The 18,826-nt window shown below is 57.5% G+C and overlaps 2 protein-coding genes across 8 annotated transcripts; both read left to right on the top strand.

Moving 5' to 3' along the window:
• Nucleotides 1-2,204, top strand: ZBTB12 (zinc finger and BTB domain containing 12). The gene is made up of 2 exons (XM_068558562.1): nucleotides 1-266; nucleotides 775-2,204. Exon 2 carries the CDS (start codon nucleotides 795-797, stop codon nucleotides 2,172-2,174), a length of 1,380 nt encoding a protein of 459 aa, XP_068414663.1. The 5' UTR covers nucleotides 1-266; nucleotides 775-794; the 3' UTR covers nucleotides 2,175-2,204.
• Nucleotides 2,205-4,374: 2,170 nt separating this feature from the next.
• EHMT2 (euchromatic histone lysine methyltransferase 2) lies at nucleotides 4,375-18,651 on the top strand. 7 transcript variants are annotated; one of them, XM_068559375.1, is made up of 28 exons: nucleotides 4,375-4,434; nucleotides 5,081-5,147; nucleotides 5,244-5,462; nucleotides 5,553-5,806; nucleotides 6,485-6,569; nucleotides 6,656-6,696; nucleotides 6,857-7,012; nucleotides 8,860-8,994; nucleotides 9,115-9,229; nucleotides 9,388-9,489; nucleotides 9,710-9,858; nucleotides 9,948-10,091; nucleotides 10,178-10,413; nucleotides 10,494-10,676; nucleotides 10,800-10,882; nucleotides 11,354-11,460; nucleotides 11,541-11,663; nucleotides 11,750-11,851; nucleotides 13,616-13,720; nucleotides 13,818-13,972; nucleotides 14,058-14,225; nucleotides 14,649-14,793; nucleotides 15,167-15,244; nucleotides 15,620-15,735; nucleotides 15,840-15,926; nucleotides 17,443-17,521; nucleotides 17,665-17,840; nucleotides 18,167-18,651. In XM_068559375.1, exons 1-28 carry the CDS (start codon nucleotides 4,393-4,395, stop codon nucleotides 18,345-18,347), a joined length of 3,633 nt encoding a protein of 1,210 aa, XP_068415476.1. In that variant the 5' UTR covers nucleotides 4,375-4,392; the 3' UTR covers nucleotides 18,348-18,651. The 7 variants fall into 7 exon arrangements, 6 of the variants coding, with proteins under 6 accessions (XP_068415476.1, XP_068415477.1, XP_068415478.1 ...); XM_068559376.1 differs by lacking the exon at nucleotides 9,388-9,489; XM_068559372.1 differs by lacking the exon at nucleotides 4,375-4,434 and having other exon boundaries at nucleotides 4,853-5,147.
• The last annotated feature ends 175 nt before the right edge of the window (nucleotides 18,652-18,826 follow it).

Raw genomic sequence — 18,826 nt, forward strand, 5'->3', positions numbered from 1 at the left:
ATCCTGCTCCTTTAATTCCCTCCCCTCTTCCTCCTCCCCGAGTTCTCGCCGACACCGCCGCGCGCGGGGCCTGGAACACACGCCACGAGCCGCCCCCGCCCCTCCCCCCTTACGCCCACGCGGAGCCAGCCCCGCGCGCGCGCGCCCCGTGCACCCACGCGCCTGCGCGCTGCCCAGGCCCTGCCCGTGTGTGGGGGCGCAGTCGGCCACGGGGGGGGGGTGGGGGAAATAGGGGGGGAAAAAAACAGCGCGCGGAACCCGGCCAGGTGAGAGGCGCGTGCACTCAGGGTCGTGGGGCTGGTTGGGGGGGGGGCGTGCCACGGAGTTCTGAACGTGGGGGGGGGGCCGTGCACGATGCGTGCAGGCAAGAGGGGAAGACGTGAAAGGCGCGTGCAAACGTGCAAGGGGGGGGTGGAGGAATGAGGCAGCGGGTAAAGGGGCGGGGTGAGAAGAGGCTGCAACCGGGGCCACCTTAGAACCCAGGCCTCTGCACCCCCTTCCGCCGGCCTTCCCCCGTGGGCGCGCGGGCTCGCCCCATCTTCGCGGGCTGTCGGGCTGGGGGGTGTGGACGCCGCTGCCCCGCCCCCGGGAACCACGCCTCCCTCCTTTCGGAGGGACAGCGCCTCCCCGGGGGCTGGGGAAACTGAGGAAGAGGCTTGAAAACTGGATGATCTGATGCTGGGAGGGCCAGGCAAGAATGGGGGTGCGAGGCCTGGAGTTTTGGCCTAGGAAAGCTGGAGACCTTTGTCTCTGACCGGTTTCCTTCCCAACCAGGGTGGCCCACCCCCGCCACAATGGCCTCTGGGGTGGAAGTCCTGCGCTTCCAGCTGCCCGGCCACGAGGCCGCTACGCTGCGGAACATGAACCAGCTCCGCGCAGAGGAGCGGTTCTGCGACGTGACCATTGTGGCCGACAGCCTCAAGTTCCGCGGCCACAAGGTCATCTTGGCCGCCTGCTCGCCGTTCCTGCGGGACCAGTTCCTGCTGAATCCCAGCTCTGAGTTGCAGGTCTCCCTGATGCACAGTGCACGCATAGTGGCTGACCTGCTCCTCTCTTGCTATACGGGCGCCCTGGAATTCGCCGTCAGGGACATTGTTAACTACCTGACGGCCGCCTCCTACCTGCAGATGGAGCACGTGGTGGAGAAATGCCGGAATGCCCTCAGCCAGTTCATCGAGCCCAAAATAGGCCTCAAAGAGGATGGGGTCAGCGATGCCAGCCTTGTGAGCAGTGTCAGTGCCACCAAATCCCTCCTCCCTCCCGCCAGGACCCCAAAGCCAGCCCCCAAACCCCCACCCCCACCCCCTCTCCCCCCTCCACTCCTGCGGCCTGTGAAGCTGGAGTTCCCGCTGGATGAGGACCTAGAGCTGAAGGCCGAGGAAGAGGATGAGGATGAGGACGAGGACGTGTCTGACATCTGCATCGTCAAGGTGGAATCGGCCTTGGAGGTGGCACACCGGCTCAAACCTCCCGGAGGCCTGGGAGGAGGTCTGGGCATCGGAGGCTCTGTGGGCAGCCACCTTGGGGAGCTGGCCCAGAGCAGCGTGCCCCCCAGCACTGTGGCTCCACCACAGGGCGTGGTGAAAGCCTGCTACAGCCTGTCCGAGGACGCGGAAGGGGAGGGCCTGCTGTTGATCCCAGGAGGCCGGGCCAGCGTGGGGGCCACCTCAGGCCTGGTGGAGGCAGCAGCGGTGGCCATGGCTGCCCGGGGGGCGGGGGGCAGCCTGGGGGCGGGGGGCAGTCGGGGACCCCTGCCCGGAGGCTTTTCCAGTGGCAATCCCCTAAAGAACATCAAGTGCACCAAGTGCCCGGAAGTGTTCCAGGGCGTGGAGAAGCTGGTCTTCCACATGCGGGCGCAGCACTTCATCTTCATGTGCCCGCGCTGCGGCAAGCAGTTCAACCACAGCAGCAACCTCAACCGCCACATGAACGTGCACCGCGGCGTCAAGTCGCACTCGTGTGGCATCTGCGGCAAGTGCTTCACGCAGAAGTCCACGCTGCACGACCACCTCAACCTCCACTCGGGAGCGAGGCCTTATCGCTGTTCCTACTGCGATGTGCGCTTCGCTCACAAGCCTGCTATTAGGCGGCACCTCAAGGAGCAGCACGGCAAGACCACGGCCGAGAACGTGCTGGAGGCCAGCGTGGCTGAGATCAACGTCCTCATCCGCTAGCGCTAGCGTGACAGGCGCTGGGTCCCTGGGCTGGGGGGAAGGGGGCTCCTTGGTCCAGGAGAATAGGGGGGTGTGGGGGGCAGGGGCAGGCAGGTGCGGTGGGGAGTCTGAGCAGACACACACATCCTGAGGGAGGGGCCGAAGATTCCTTAGAAGACCCTGCCTCTTCAGAAGAAAAGGATGGACAGGGAGAGAGTTCTTTGAGAAGGCCAAGGGAATAGGGGGTCCCAGAGAAAGATTTTCTTCTCTTGGAGGTGCATGGATATGTGGAGGGAGGGGAAATGTCCTATGGGATGAGGAGGGGAAAAGACTGGAAAATATTTTATTCCTGGCTACGGCTGCCCAGGAAGAGGTTCTGGCATTTCTTGAGGTAGGGGGTGGGTGGGTGGGAATTGGGAGGGAATTTGGCAGGAGGCAGCTTACCTGCTCCTGCTTGGACTAGATCCTTGGGAGAGGGAGTGGTAGGGGGAAAGGATTATTGAATTCCGGAAAAGGAAGGGGGAGACAGTTCTTGCATGCTGGGGAAATGGGATGGGTACAAGGCTCACCAAAATTCTAGGGAGAACAAAGGAAGATGGCAGGTAAGAGAATATGGGGGTGAGCATCCTGGGTAGATAGGGGGAAGGGGGGTACAATAGCAGGAACTACGAATAGTGGTGGGGGTGGGGGGTAGGGCACTGAGATGAGAGGCGGCAAGGAGGGCTGTTGCGGTGGGGGAGGGAGAGGAGTAGAGACTTATACAGTATTTTTTAAGAAAACAAAACGTATATTTTAGGATTTTTTCTGGAGTTTGGGGTTTTAGTTTTTCTGCTTTTGTTTTTCCACAAAATAAAAAAAATAAAATAAACTGTTTTTTCTTTATACTCTTTCTGGCAACTGCATGTAAATGACTATCCCACCCTAAACCACCTCACCCTCTGATGCCATTTTCTAAGTACCCAGAGGACACAACCCATGCAGGTCTCATGCCTGAAGGAGCCTTGAGAGGGGAAGGGGAGTGTGACAAGTGGGCTCCTCTGGCCAGAGACCCTCCCAGTTCTGCATCCTCAACTCCTGTCAGATACCTCACAGCACAAGTGTTCCGTGATTGGCGGAGGTGTTAACAAATGACCTACTCTAGTTGAGTTTGGTATCAGGGCTAGGGATGGGGTGTAGGTGTGATCGTTGTGCCCACCAAAATTGTAAGCTGGAGCCGGTGTTTGGGCGTTTTTGGTCTGGGGAATGGGTTCCTGTCCTGAAGAAAGATAAAAACCACTGTTTGGGTTAGGATGGGGAGAAGACTACAATTCCCAGAAAGCTCTGGAATAGTTCTTAACCGAAGAGAACTACAGTTCCCAGAAGACCTTGAATTGGCCTCAGGTGCCCTATACCCTCTCCACTTGCCTGTGTCAAATATCGCATGTGAAATACAGATATTTTCCAAACTTTGACCAGATGTAATACCTAAAGAGACGGTACTCTAAATACTGCTCTCAAAGTTGTGTGTCCTGGTGTCATATCACTCATACTTCCACTGTCGGCTGGGCTATGACCAACGGAGTGCCTGCTATGCTTGTGAAGTGTTTGGCAAAAAAAGTTTACTTATTAGAGTGTTACCAGACAGTAATGACTCGGGCCTCTGGGGGCGTACCTGGATCTCTAGTGCATGTGGTGGCGTGACATGTCTGGCATAAATGGAAGAGACATTTAGCCCCAGGTTTTCAAAAGGGGTCGCTGCTCCAGGGGACACTTGAAACTGCATGCTAGAACCAGCCAAGAGTAAAGGTGTCTTCCGCGCGTCCCCATCGCCCCCTTCTTGCTCGTTAGAGAAGCGAGGCCAAAACTGAGGCCGAGTCTTCTATCTAGTGACCCAGAAACTAGAAAGCAACCAGAACCGGGAGAAGCACACATGGGTAGGACTGGAAATACAGCCACTGCCGAGAGCCGGGAGGCTCAGTCGCTCCGCTAGTTACCTAAAGCCAGGTGGCAGATGGAGAAGCCACACCTGGACCCAGGCGTGCCTCGCCTTCGGTTCCCAGCTGAGCTGAGGCCAGGAATGGCAGGAATTCTCCCCTGCAGCCCCCAGCTTAGAACAAGAACTGCCATCTCTGAGACCGCTCTCGGGGGAAAATGGCCAGAAAGCGCGTAGTGGCTCCTTTAAGGCTCCTCCTAGCCCTCCCTCCTCGCCCACGTGACCCGGGGCGGCCGCGCGCCGGCTCGGCCCCCCGCGCAAGCGGCGATGGCGGCGGCGGCGGGAGCTGCAGCGGCGGCGGCCGCCGAGGTGCGGAAGGGGAGGGGGAGAGGCGGGTGCATGCCCGCGCGCGCGCCCGGGGGAAGCGCGCGCCCGTGCAATGCTCCGGGGGTGCATCGGGGCCGGGGGGCCCGGGCGAGACTTGCAGCAATCCGGAGGGCCAGCACCGGGGGCGGATGAGGGGACCAGGGGGTGGGAGGTGGGGGGAGTGGGCACCGAGGCGCGCGTGCAGCCGCCGGCTGCCCCCGAGTGGGCAGCGGGCGCCGGCGCCCCAGGAACACGCGCGAGGGGCACGAGGGGCCGTCCACCGGGCTGGGGGGCAGTGGGTGCTGGAGGGGTTGGTGCCCGGGGTCCCCGCGGCCTGGGGGACAAAGGGGGAGAGGCGCGTGCAGCCGGGAGGAGGGGGCGGGGCCGGGGTGCGGAGGCCCCGCCCCCTCCCCCTCCTCTCTTCTCGGCCCCTGAGATGCGGGGTCTACCGAGAGGGAGGGGGCTGATGCGGGCCCGGGGGAGGGGTCGTGCGGCCCCTCCGGGCAGTCGTGGCCGCGGAAGGGGGGGGCCCCATAGAGGAAGAGGTAGGCCCCGGAGCCTCCTGTCTCTTCCCAGGGCCCAGGCGTCCTGGGCCCCTCAACTTCCTACAGGACTGACCAGCTCTCCTATCCCTTGTGTCCCCTCCCAGGGGGAGGCCCCCGCTGAGATGGGGGCGCTGGTGCTGGAGAAGGAGCCCAGAGGAGCCACCGAGAGAGGTGAGTGCAGCAGAAACAGGCCCAGTTGGACCTTCACCTCCCCCAACACAGGATCTTTTGAGCCCTTAGCCCTGAACTTTTTCTTTTCCATTACAGTTCATGGCTCTTTGGGGGACACCCCTCGTAGTGAGGAGATCCTGCCCAAGGCCAACCCCGACTCCCTGGAGACTGCTGGCCCCTCATCCCCAGCCTCTGTCACGGTCACCGTCGGCGATGAGGGGGCTGACACCCCTGTAGGGGCCACACCACTCATTGGGGACGAACCCGAGAATCTCGAGGGAGATGGGGACCTCCATGGGGGCCGCATCCTGATGGGTGAGAGGCCAGGGAGCCTGGGGGTGAGGTGGGGTATTCTCTGACTTTGCCTCCCCTCTTATCTTTTGCCTGCGTGCCTGTGTTTTTCAGGCCATGCCACGAAGTCATTCCCGTCTTCCCCCAGTAAGGGGGGTGCCTGTCCCAGCCGAGCCAAGATGTCAATGACAGGGGCAGGAAAATCACCCCCATCAGTCCAGAGTTTGGCTATGAGGCTGCTGAGTATGCCGGGTGCCCAGGGGGCAACAGCAGCAGGGCCTGAACCCCCTCCAGCCACAGCCAGCCCGGAGGGGCAGCCCAAGGTCCATCGAGCCAGGAAAACCATGTCCAAACCAGGAAATGGGCAGGTGAGGCTTAGGGGGAGGTTTGTGGGGGTGGGAGAGACAGAGTAATTAACCGTAAACCTCTTGTGGGCTGCTTTTTTACAATTTAGCTTCAGGTCTTTTCTTATCCAGTCACTGCTTCACATATTTACCAAGGTTCTACTGTGTGTCAGTTTCTCTACTGGGACTTAATCTGGAACAGACAGGTTTCTATCTTCCTGGGGTTTACATTCTTAGGCAGAGGGGAGTAAAAAACACAAATGTTAAAGAGTTAATTATGTAGTTAATGTCTTAATTACTCTTATGGTAATGACTAGAGAAACTTCAAACCACTTTTCCTTTCTACCTCAAAGCAGGCCCCAAGGGAACTTCTCCCTTCTTTGAAACTGCTCCTGCTGTTTTAAAGGTTTTACTATGAATCTCTACAGGGAAGGAGCTGAGGGCCACAGAAATGTCCAAGGAGGGAGATGACAAGAGCCCCAGAATTTCAGAAGCTTTATGACAGTGTTTTTAGGGCTCTTGGCATCAGTGTTAGATGTGGGATGTGCTTGACACAGTTCTTATTATTGGCATGGAACTTCAGATGGCATTTTAGAGGGTGTGGCTCACCACCTCACCCCCACCTGGGGCTTGGCTCTAAGCTAATCCAGGCAGAACCATAGATGCTCCCTGACCCTAAGTGTGCTCCCTCTCCGCCCCCAGCCCCCAGTCCCTGAGAAGCGGCCCCCTGAAGTGCAGCATTTCCGCATGAGTGATGACGTGCACTCGCTGGGGAAGGTGACCTCAGGTCAGTCCCACCCCCCACCTACCTGCGGCTTGCCTGTGCTAAGGGTTTAGAGTACGGGCCTCACTCCTTTCTCTCTCTCCTTCCAGATGTGGCCAAAAGGAGGAAGCTGAACTCAGGAGGTGGCCTGGTGAGCCAGGAGAGGCAGGGAACAGGGCCTGGGCCTCTCCAGCTGGGGGACTGCTCTGAGGGATCCTAGGAGCTGGGGCTCCATCTCGCCCTCAAGGGAGATGGGGCGTTGGTGAGGGAGTGCCAGCAGCTTCAATTTTTTTCTTTAAATCTTTTTCTAGTCAGAGGAGTTGGGTTCTGCACGGGGTTCGAGAGAAGTGACCCTGGAGAAGGGGGACCCCGGGTCCCTGGAGGAGTGGGAAACGGTGGTGGGGGATGACTTCAGCCTCTACTACGATTCCTACTCTGTGGATGAGCGGGTGGACTCTGACAGCAAGGTGAGAGGGAGCCAGCCGCCCTCCCGGCCAGCGCTCCCCCGCGTCCAGGGCTCGCTCTCCAGTCTTTCCTGCCCCACTTTCTTCTCTCCTTCCTTTTCTGAACACCCACTAACTCACTGCCCCATACTGTCTATAACTTATTTCCAGTATATGCTCTACCCCATATCATCCCCTTGCCCCTCTCCACAGTGATAATCACCATCGTGGACTTCGGGTTTAACATCCCATTTTATGGTTTATTTGTTGTTTGTTTGCTTGTTTATTCCTTTGCTCCTTGTTTGGTTTTATTTCACATATATGTTTGTCCATGCAGCATAATGCTTAGTCTTGCCTGTTTTGCTTTTCATTCGTTTTATCGTGGAAACTTTCAAATATACACAAAAGAATAGAATAGTGAGCCCCCAGGTAGCCATCACCCAGCTCCAAGGATTATCAATACACAGCTGATCTTGACTCATCTCTTCCTCCCCAACACCCACACTTACTGGATTATTTCAGAGCAAATCGCAGATACCATATCATTTTATCTAGAAATATTTCCACAAGTATCTCTAAACATAAGACCTCTTTCTGTTTTTAAAAAATTTACAAATAATTTTTTTTTTCCGCCATGCGGTATGTGGGGATCATTGTTCCCCAGCCAGGGATCAAACCCATGCCCCCTGCAGTGGAAGTGGGGAGCCCTTCCACTGGACCACCGGGGAAGTCCCTACAAATGATGCTTTAACACCATCACCTTGCTATCAGTCAGTCTTCACATTTTCTCGGTTGTTTCATAAATGAGTTTTCGTATGTCAGGTTTCAGTGAGGTCCACACCTTGATTTGATTATTTGTCTTAGGTCTCTCTTGATGTATAGGTTCCCTATTTAAAAAAAAAAAAAAACTTGCCATTTATTTATTGAAGAAACCAAGTCGGTTATCCTACAGAATTCTTCACATTTAGGAGTTGGCTGATTGGGTGGGGATTAACACATAACCCTCTGCCCAATGTTGCATCACATCAGGCATGGAACATTTGGTCTTTTATTAGTGAAGTTAAGATCAGTGGATTCAGGAGATGTCAGCCTGACTTCATTATAGCATTTCTAGTTTTTTTTGGTTTTTGTTTTAATCTTTGGCTGTGTTGGGTCTTCATTGCTGCGCGCGGGCTTTCTCTAGTTGCGCCGAGCAGGAGCTACTCTTTGTTGCGGTGCGCGGGCTTCTCATTGTGGAGGCTTCTCTTCTTGCAGAGCACGGACTCTAGGTGCACGGGCTTCAGTAGTTGTGGTACGTGGGCTCAGTAGTTGTGGCTCGCGGGCTCTAGAGCACAGGCTCAGTAGTTGTGGCGCACAGGCTTAGTTGCTCCGCAGCATGTGAGATCTTCTCGGACCAGGGCTCAAACCCATGTCCCCTGCATTGGCAGGCAGATTCTTAACCACTGCGCCACCAGAGAAGCCCCTCTAATTAGTTTTTCATTTAGTGTTTTCAGTCTTGCCTCTTTATGAACTTCATCAAGAGTCTCATACTATACGTTTGTTATCTAGAACGTATTCCTTTCTTTTCCTGTTTACTGTTATGTTGCCAAGATTCATCACGTTGTTGCATGTCACCATAGCACCTTATTTTTTATTACAGTATAATATGCTACACCCCCTCTCTGTATCCAACCCTTTCCTTCCTTTCCTGTTCACACTCATCGTCACCAGGGAGCCATCCGTGGAGAATTGTTGTTTTCTTGATCCCGCCTCATTCTCTGAGTCCCGGGGATCGGATGTGTCCTGCTCTGCCTCTCTCCCAAGTTCCCCCCAGCAGAGAGCTGTGGCCTGGGGGTCACTGTTTCTTCAGCCCCACTTTGCCTCTCTTCCAGTCTGAGGTCGAAGCTCTGGCTGAACAACTGAGTGAGGAAGAGGAAGAGGAGGAGGAGGAAGAGGAGGAGGAGGAAGAGGAGGAGGAGGAAGAGGAAGAAGAGGAAGATGAAGAGTCAGGCAATCAGTCTGACAGGGTAGAACTGGAGGCTGGTGTCCCCGGAGGAGTGGGGGCTTCGGGGACAGAGGTCTGAGTCCTCAAAGGAGGGGGTTACGGGCTGGGGGCCGGGCTCTTTAACGCTCTTCCTCCTCCCCAGAGTGGTTCCAGCGGCCGGCGCAAAGCCAAAAAGAAATGGCGGAAGGACAGCCCGTGGGTGAAGCCATCACGGAAACGGCGGAAGCGGGAGCCTCCCAGGGCCAAGGAGCCACGAGGTGAGAAGGCTCCTCTGTTTTGGGGTCCCCTCCTCCAGCCCCCTCCCGGCCCCCAGAGAGCATGCATGCACACACACGCTCAGCATGCACACCCGCATGTACCCCCACATCCAGGCACCTGTGAGCTCGCACTCTCACTCTCTCTGTCTCTGTGTCAGGAGTGAATGGTGTGGGCTCCTCAGGCCCCAGTGAGTACATGGAGGTCCCTCTGGGGTCCCTGGAGCTGCCCAGCGAGGGGACCCTCTCTCCCAACCACGCTGGTAATTGCCAATTGCCGGGATAGGGAGCCACTAGGGGGCGCCCTCGGGGCCGGAGGGAATGGGGAGGAGGGGAACCCCGCTGGAGCTGGGGTGTCCATGGCCAGACTTTGGGGGTTCTGGAGCACGGAGGGAAAGTCAGGGCGGGGGTGAGAGGCCCCAGGAGGGGTCCCGGTGGGTGAGAGGCTGGGCCTCCCTCAGCTCCCTCTTTCCTCCATCCAAGGGGTGTCCAATGACACATCTTCGCTGGAGACAGAGCGTGGGTTTGAGGAGTTGCCCCTCTGCAGCTGCCGCATGGAGGCACCCAAGATAGACCGCATCAGCGAGAGAGCGGGGCACAAGTGCATGGCCACGGAGAGTGTGGATGGAGAGGTGGGCCTCTGGGCTGGTAGGTGAGTTGCCAGGGCATCCAGCCCCAGAGCCCAGCCTCACCTCTTGTCACCCATCCTCACTGCGCACAGCTATCGGGCTGCAACGCTGCAATCCTCAAGCGGGAGACCATGAGACCGTCAAGCCGCGTGGCACTGATGGTGCTCTGTGAGACCCACCGCGCCCGCATGGTCAAACACCACTGCTGCCCAGGCTGTGGCTACTTCTGCACGGCGGTGAGTGACCAGTGGGGCAGACAGGCAGCATGCCCCATGGGGGTAGGGGCTCCCAGAGCCTGGCCGCATTGTTTTCCTGCCCCCAGGGCACCTTCCTGGAGTGTCACCCTGACTTCCGAGTGGCCCACCGCTTCCACAAGGCCTGTGTGTCCCAGCTGAACGGGATGGTCTTCTGTCCCCACTGTGGGGAGGACGCATCTGAGGCCCAGGAGGTGACCATCCCCCGGGGGGATGGGGTGACCCCACCGGCTGGCACTGCAGCCCCTGCCCCCCCGCCCCTGGCCCAGGATGCCCCTGGGAGAGCGGACACTTCCCAGCCCAGGTACTGGCTTTGCCCTTCCTTTCTGTCTGCTCCCTGCCCCAGTCCCCGTCTCCCCTGAACATTCACACCTTCTCCCACAGCGCCCGGATGCGAGGACAGGGGGAGCCCCGGCGTCCACCCTGCGACCCCCTGGCTGACACCATCGACAGCTCGGGGCCCTCCCTAACCCTGCCCAGTGGGGGCCGCCTCTCAGCTGTGGGGCTGCCACCTGGCCCAGGCCGGGAGGCCCTGGAAAAGGCCCTGGTCATTCAGGAGTCAGAGAGGTGAGTAGGGGTTGCCCTCGGGCACAGCAGCTAGGACTGGGGCTGGAAGTGTGGAGCTACAGGTGTTGGGACCGATGCTTGAATCTGGGGACTCAACCCCCTCTCCCTCCCTCACCATGGCAGGCGGAAGAAACTCCGTTTCCACCCCCGGCAGCTGTACCTGTCCGTGAAGCAAGGGGAGCTGCAGAAGGTGATCCTGATGCTGTGTGAGTATTCCACTCCTTCGTTCAGCAGACCCTGCCTGAGCACCGATTATGTACCAGTCACTGGACTCGGGGCCAGGAGGGCAGCAATGAGGGACGTCGTCCTTGCCCTGAAGGACTTAGTGTGGTGGGGGAATAACCCGTGATGATGGGGACTGGGGACTGTTCTGAGTGCTTATGCACGTTCACTCACTTAAATCTTCCCAGCGGAGGCCCAGAGAGGTTAACTACCTTGCCCAGTGCACAGCAGTACTAAGGGGCAGGGGCAGGGCCATTTGAACTCAGGCAGAGCTGGTGCTCTCCTTACTCTGATCAGTGCCGTGCTGCAGTGGAGGTGAGCACAAAGAAGGCCCAGGAGGGGCCCCTGACTCAGGTTGGGGCCCTGAGAAGCCTTCCTGGAGGAGGTGCCACCCACCCCCTAGCTTGCTTACCACCTGTCCCTCCCTCTCCCGGTGTGGCGGGCCCTCCCCACAGTGGACAACCTGGACCCCAACTTCCAGAGCGACCAGCAGAGCAAGCGCACGCCCCTGCACGCGGCTGCCCAGAAGGGCTCTGTGGAGATCTGCCACGTACTGCTGCAGGTCAGCGCGGGCCCAGCCCTAGGACCCCCTCCCCTGCCCAGCCCCTCCCTGGTGCCAGCCCGCGTGCCCCCTCCTTGCAGGCTGGAGCGAACATCAATGCTGTGGACAAGCAGCAGCGGACGCCGCTGATGGAGGCCGTGGTGAACAACCACCTGGAGGTGGCTCGCTACATGGTGCAGCGCGGGGGCTGCGTCTACAGCAAGGTGCGCGGCCGGGCAGGCCGGGGCGGGGCTCAGGGGCCGGGCCTGAGGTGCCAGCCAGCCGGCTCATCTGCCTGCATCGCCCTCAGGAGGAAGACGGCTCCACCTGCCTCCACCACGCAGCCAAAATTGGGAATCTGGAGATGGTCAGCCTGCTGCTCAGCACGGGACAGGTGGACGTCAACGCCCAGGTCAGCGGCCGGGCTTCCGGCCCAGTCCCCTGGGGACCTTGCCTCAGCCTCAGGCTTTAGGTCCCCTTTCTCCCTCATCTGACCTCTGACCCTTTCCCTGCATTTCACACTGTTCCAGTCTGTCCCCATCTCTTTTTCCCCCTTCGTTTGTATTTCTCTTCACTCTCTTCTGTTTCTTTCTTTTTTCTTTTTATCAGTTTTCAGAATGAGTTGCGGCCTTAATCTCTAGAACTGTCCAGTGAGATTCCTTACTAACTCAGTTTTTCACGTGTTGGAGGTGTTTTAGTTTGTGTCATTCTTCTTGATCTTTGGGTTTTTTTAATTTTAATTAATTTTTATTGGAGTATAGTTGCTTTACAATGTTGTGTTAGTTTCTACTGTACAGCAAAATGAATCAGCTATACATACACATATATCCCGTCTTTTTTGGATTTCCTTCCCATTTAGGTCACCACAGTGTGTTAGGTACAGTTCCCTGTGCTATGCAGTATGTCCTCATTAGTTGTCTGTTTTATACGTGGTATCAATAGCGTATATGTGTCAATCCCAATCTCCCAGTTCCTCCCATCCTCCCCTTCGTATCCACACGTTTGTTCTCTACGTCTGTGTCTCTGCAAATAAGATCATCTATACCATTTTTCTAGATTCCACATATATGCGTTAATATAAGATATTTGTTTTTCTTTTTCTGATTTCCTCCACTCTGTATGACACTCTCTAGGTCCATCCATGTCTCTACAAACGACCCAATTTTGTTCCTTTTTATGGCTGAGTGATATTCCATTGTATATATGTGCCACATCTTCTTTATCTGTTTCTCTGTTGATGGACACTTAGGTTGCTTCCATGTCCTGGCTGTTGTAAATAGTGCTGCAGTGAACATCGGGGTGCTCGTCTTGATCTTTGAATTGTTCTGTCCTTTGTCCAGAAGAAGCCCCTTGCCATAGGCTCCTGTGGCTTTTGAAATGACCCAGTGGCCTTTGAGAGCATCCTTTTCAGTACCTATCCTGCCCCAGACTCAGGATCTACCATTTCTCTAAGAAACTCTGGTTCCTTTAAATGGGAAGTATTTTTTAGAGACTACAGTCTGTGTACGTAGGGGTGGTCATTGTTATTGGGTCCCTGCTTCTAGGACTTTTGAGTGGGCAGATCAAGGAAATATGTATTTTTTATTCTTTTAATTTTTTTTTTTTTTTAATTCATGTATTTATTTATTGGCTGTGTTGGGTCTTTGTTGCTGCACGCGGGCTTTCCCTAGTTGCGGCAAGTGGGGGCTACTCTTTGTTGCGGTGTGCGGGCTTCTCATTACGGTGGCTTCTCTTTGTTGAGGAGCACAGGCTCTAGGCGCGCGGGCTGCAGTAGTTGTGGCACGCGGCCTCAGTAGTTGTGGCACACGGGCTTAGTTGCTCCACGGCATGTGGGATCTTCCCAGACCAGGGCTCGAACCAGTGTCCCCTGCATTGGCAGGCAGATTCTTAACCACTGCACCACCAGGGAAGTCCCAAGGAAATACATACTTTTTAAAAAGAGAAAAATCACTTCACAGCCTTGAGCAATAGACACTCACTAGTTCCATTTTATAAACGAGGAAACTGAGACCCAGAGCCGTTAAATGACTTGCCCAGCGTTCCACAGCCTGTGAGTGGTGGAGCTGGGACTCTGAGCGTGAGTCTAGCTCTGGAGCCTGTGCTCTTGACCCCATCTGTTTGGGTGAGCAGGGCTGGAGCTGCCTCTCCACCCTCCTCCTTCCCTCCCCACCCACAGGACAGTGGGGGGTGGACGCCCATCATCTGGGCCGCAGAGCACAAGCACATCGAGGTGATCCGCATGCTGCTGACAAGGGGCGCCGATGTCACCCTCACAGACAATGTGAGAGTTTGGTCGGGATGCGGGAGGTGGGTTCAGCCCCCCGCCCCTGAGCAAGGTGCCGGCTGGGTTCAGACCTCTCCCCCTGCCACCTCCACAGGAGGAGAACATCTGCCTGCACTGGGCCTCCTTCACTGGCAGCGCCGCCATCGCAGAGGTTCTCCTGAACGCCCGCTGCGACCTCCACGCTGTCAACTACCACGGGGACACGCCCCTACACATTGCAGCCCGGGAGAGCTACCACGACTGCGTGCTGTGAGCCTCCACCCCTCCCCCACCTGGACACTCCTCTGCCCCCTGTCACAGCCCTGGACCCCACAGGCTTCCCGTCCCCTCCCAGGTTGTTCCTGTCACGCGGGGCAAACCCTGAGCTGCGGAACAAGGAGGGGGACACGGCGTGGGACCTGACCCCTGAGCGCTCTGACGTGTGGTTTGCGCTCCAGCTCAACCGCAAGCTGCGGCTCGGGGTGGGAAATCGGGCCATCCGCACTGAGAAGATCATCTGCCGGTGAGCCTGGGCTCTCTCTTTACCCAGAGCCACCTCCGCCCCCTCCCCAGGCCCCTCGAATCCTCTGAGTCCCCAAAACCACCTCTGTCCCCCGTCCGCCCGCCACACGCACACATCAACTAGATACACCAAATAAAAATAGACAACATCCAGCTAAATTAGAATTTCGGGTGAACAGTGCATACTTTTTTAACGTTAGGAGTGTCCCATGCAGTGTTTGGGACATACCTGTACTAAAAAATTGTTTCTTGACACTCTGAAATTCAGATTTAACTGAGTGTCCTGCCTTTTATCTGGGCACCTTACTCCCCACGCCCCAGTGAAGCCCCAGAGCCACCCTCTTCCCTCACCCAGCCCTCTCCCCACCTAGGGGAGTCCTCACCTCATGCTCTAGCCACCTAGCTCCATCTCCCCTCCTGCCAGGGACGTGGCTCGGGGCTATGAGAACGTGCCCATTCCCTGTGTCAACGGTGTGGACGGGGAGCCCTGCCCCGAGGATTACAAGTACATCTCGGAGAACTGCGAGACGTCCACCATGAACATAGACCGCAACATCACCCACCTACAGGTGAGTGCAGGGCCCTGGGCCCTCCTCCCAAAGGGACACCCAGAGCCACCAAGTACAGCTGGGCACACTGTGGGCCAACGAGGGCACCTGGCCAAGGTGGTGGGGCTGAAAGGGAGCTCCGGTGTGGGCTTGCATCCACCTAGGGAGGGGGTCCTTTTTCTAGGACACGTGAAGGTATCACATGGGCTCATGGTGGCCCTAGAGTCACCCCCATCAGCAACAGCTTGATTCCCCCTCATCCTGGGACCATCACCATCACTGTCCTACAATGTGGACCCTAGAGAAAGGACAGCAGTTGTGGGGCAGGGGGCAGTGGAAGCTGAGGGGCCAAGGCCGATTCTGGGGGGTGAGCTGACCCTACCTCCCGCCCCAGCACTGCACATGCATGGATGACTGCTCCAGCTCCAACTGCCTGTGTGGCCAGCTCAGCATTCGCTGCTGGTATGACAAGGTACGTGCCCTCACCCTGGCCGCACACGCACTCATCCACTCCTTTGGGGGAGCTGGCCTCTGACACCAAATCCCTGGGACCTTGTCCCTCACCTTCTACCCTGTGGGGGAAGCAGCAAAGAGGGCAGGGCGAGACCTGGGATTCCTAGGATGTTGCCAGGACAGAGAGGGGCCTGGCCCAGGTATATGCAAACCCAGGGCGATGGTTGTGTGTTTCCTGTTGGATAAACTAAGAGCATATGTGGCCTCCCCCAGCCTGTCCTCCCTGTGTCTGGGTTGGGGTCAGCAGTGGATTTTTCTGTGAAGTCTTGGGAGTCCTGGGCAGCTGAGGTGGGCACCGCACAGAAACCACTGTCCTCCCCTCCCTCAACCCCAGGACGGGCGGCTGCTCCAGGAATTTAACAAGATCGAGCCCCCGCTGATTTTTGAGTGTAACCAGGCGTGCTCCTGCTGGAGAAACTGCAAGAACCGGGTAGTGCAGAGTGGCATCAAGTGAGGCCCAGCCCCTCAGCTCCCCTCACTCCCCTTTCTCCCTTCTCTCCCTCGGGGCGCTTCCAGGTCACACCACTGAATATCACCCTCTCTCCCACCCCCAGGGTGCGACTGCAGCTCTACCGAACAGCCAAGATGGGCTGGGGCGTCCGAGCCCTGCAGACCATTCCCCAGGGGACTTTCATTTGCGAGTGAGTGGTAGGGAGGGGGTGGGAGGGGGTACTCTGGCTCCTGGGGACGTGGGGCTGGATGCAGGGCCACGGCTGACTCCCAGGCCTCCCTCTTTGCCCTCCTCCCTGATGGGTCCCAGCTCTTCATGCTGCCCCCACTCTGGCCAGCCTCCTCTGACCCCCATCCCCCAGCCTCCGCTCTGGCCAGACCACAGTGCCTGCGTCTTTCCCTCCCCTTCGGTGTATTTCCGAGCCTCACACTCCCTCTCCCCTGCCCTTCCCAACTGGGGAAAGCTTCAGTTTTACAGACAGACAGAGCTGGGTGTCCTTGGCCAAGTTCACAACCTCTTTGAGCCTCATTTTTCTTGTCTGCAAAATGGAGGTGATAACAGCTACCTTTCTGTCCACCTCATCAGGGGCCTCAGGCCTCTCCATCCATCAATTCTTTCTCTTCCCAGTATCCGTTACCTCTTCCTGTCCCCTGGCTTTTACTCCACGGCCTTCAAACGTAATCTAGGTCTCCTTTGGCCTTAAAAAAAAAAAGAAGAAAAAAAAAGAAAAAAAGTCATCCAGCCCCAATTGCCTATTTAAGAGACCATTCATTTTTCTTCCATCATGTCATCTCTCAATTTGACTGAGACAAGCGACCCCTTCCTCCTGGGCCTCAGTTTCCCCATCATCCACTCACTGCTCATCCCTGTCCAAATCTGCCTTTACCCTCACCCTGCTGCTGATGCCGCCTCTCAGCAGTCCCACTCCCTGACCCGTGTGTCTCAGTCCTCATTCTCCTGGCATCTGCCACCCCCCTTAGCTCTGGCTCCCATGACACCGTCCTCACCCGCGACCCATCCATTCTTCCTCTTCACCAGCTCCTCTCCCACTACTTTCCAGATGTGGGTGTGCTCACCCCCAGTTCTTCATAGCTCCTGTGGCTCCGTCCCTTCCTGCCGTCCTCACCCCTCTCCTGTCCTCAGCCCAGCGTTGCCCCCACCTGCTGGGTGATCCTTAGTCCACAAACCCCCGTGTCTACGCCTGAACAGATTTCCGCACCCAGGCCGACTGCCCACAGATACTGATCCCTTCACCCCAGAGGCTTGGCGCCGCCGTGCTCACCCGATTCATCCTCTGGTGCGGCTCGAGCCCCTCCCTCTAACTTCCCCACCACTGCTTCTCCAGCTCATCCCTGGCCCCACTCTGCCGGTCCCGCCTGTTGATCTAGTTGTCTGGTGGGACCCCAGCTGGTGGGAGTGTGTCCTGTGTGTACCCTCACGTGCCTGTGTCGCCAGGTTCCTCCTCCTGATCCCCCTTCTGGGTGGGGGCCACCCACCCCCTCCCTCCCAGATGATGTCCGCTATCCTTGGGGGCCCACTGTGCCTTGGGTCGCCCACCCCAGCTCCAGCTGTGTTGATCTGTGAGATTCACAAACAGCTGACAAACAGTGGAAGAGGAATCGTGGGGCTGTGAGGAGAGACAGGGCCTGGAGCCCGCTCCTGGTAACCCCTGCTCACCTCCAGAACCACCACTCCCTGCCCGACAGGTATGTCGGCGAGCTGATCTCTGATGCTGAGGCTGATGTGAGAGAGGATGATTCTTATCTCTTCGACTTAGACAACAAGGTGGGCAGGAGACCCCTCTGCCGCCCTACCCTCAGTCAGCAGATGGAAACCTGAGGAGGAGGGGCTGGGTGGTCAGGGGGGTGGGCAGGTTGGCCCAGCCAGCAGGGTGGTGGTAGATGTGATGAATGACGCCCTCCCATCAGGATGGAGAGGTGTACTGCATCGACGCCCGTTACTACGGCAACATCAGCCGCTTCATCAACCACTTGTGTGACCCCAACATCATCCCTGTGCGGGTCTTCATGCTGCACCAAGACCTGCGATTTCCACGCATTGCCTTCTTCAGCTCCCGAGACATCCGGGCCGGGGAGGAACTGGGGTGAGGCGTCCTGCGGCTCGGCCAGGGTGTGGGAGATGCAGCAAGCCCAGGACCAAAAGCAGACGGCTGGCGAGTGCCTGGTTTCCAGGCATGGATTAGAGCAGAGCTTCTCCGATGTCACTGTAAACAGAGTCCTGAGCCTCACAGATTCTGAGTCAGTAGGTTTGGGATGGGGCCTGAAGAATCTTCACTTCTAACAAGCTACCAGGCAGTGCTGGTGCTGCAGGTGCATTAGAACAGAGGAGGACTTAGAGCCCATCCAAAGATGGGGGTGGGTGCTTTGGAGTGGGTCTGGGTCCCACAGACCTCTTGTGCTTCTCTGACAGGTTTGACTATGGTGACCGCTTCTGGGACATCAAAAGCAAATATTTCACCTGCCAGTGTGGCTCTGAGAAGTGCAAGCACTCAGCTGAGGCCATTGCCCTGGAGCAGAGCCGCCTGGCCCGCCTGGATCCCCACCCCGAGCTGCTGCCTGAGCTCGGCTCCCTGCCCCCCGTCAACCCCTGAGAGAGGACCACAACCCCTGGACAGCCGCCAGCTCAGCAGCCACCTCTGCCACTTGCTGCCCACACCTGGGGGTGCTACCGTCTCCTCTCCCCCTACCCCTTCACACATTCCTCAGTCAGATCCCAGCCAGGCCCTGGAGGTCTGACAGCCCCTCTCTCCCAGAGCTGGTTCCTCCCTGGGAGGGTGACTTCAGGGCTGGCCACACCCCTGTTCCCCACCCTCAGCTGAAGTTTAATGAATTGAAATTGGGCCTCTGTGCTAACCGGTTTCCTTTATTCTCAATAAATGTTGGGTTTATAATAAACTGGGTGATTGTTGGCGGAAAAGCACACACAGCCAGAGGGAATGTGGGTCCAAGGGGCAGAAAGAGGATGAGAAGCAGGCTGGACAGGTGTGGCTGGTGTGGATTACCCTCCAGGGGAGGGGGAGGGTTGTGAGGGGATTACTGTGGGGCAGGGTCTAGTCAGGGCAAATCTCAT

This window comes from Eschrichtius robustus, chromosome 12, assembly GCF_028021215.1.
Source record: "Eschrichtius robustus isolate mEscRob2 chromosome 12, mEscRob2.pri, whole genome shotgun sequence".
Taxonomy (NCBI): Eukaryota; Metazoa; Chordata; class Mammalia; order Artiodactyla; family Eschrichtiidae; genus Eschrichtius; species Eschrichtius robustus.

Coding starts and splice junctions, on each gene's coding strand:
- ZBTB12 (XM_068558562.1), top strand. CDS start 795: ATGGCCTCTGGGGTGGAAGTCCTGCGCTTCCAGCTGCCCGGCCACGAG.
- EHMT2 (XM_068559372.1), top strand. CDS start 4,868: ATGCGGGGTCTACCGAGAGGGAGGGGGCTGATGCGGGCCCGGGGGAGG. Junction 9,490..9,709: donor CCTCTCTCCCAACCACGCTG/GTAATTGCCAAT, acceptor CCTCCATCCAAG/GGGTGTCCAATGACACATCT. Junction 11,664..11,749: donor GGGGCTGCGTCTACAGCAAG/GTGCGCGGCCGG, acceptor CATCGCCCTCAG/GAGGAAGACGGCTCCACCTG.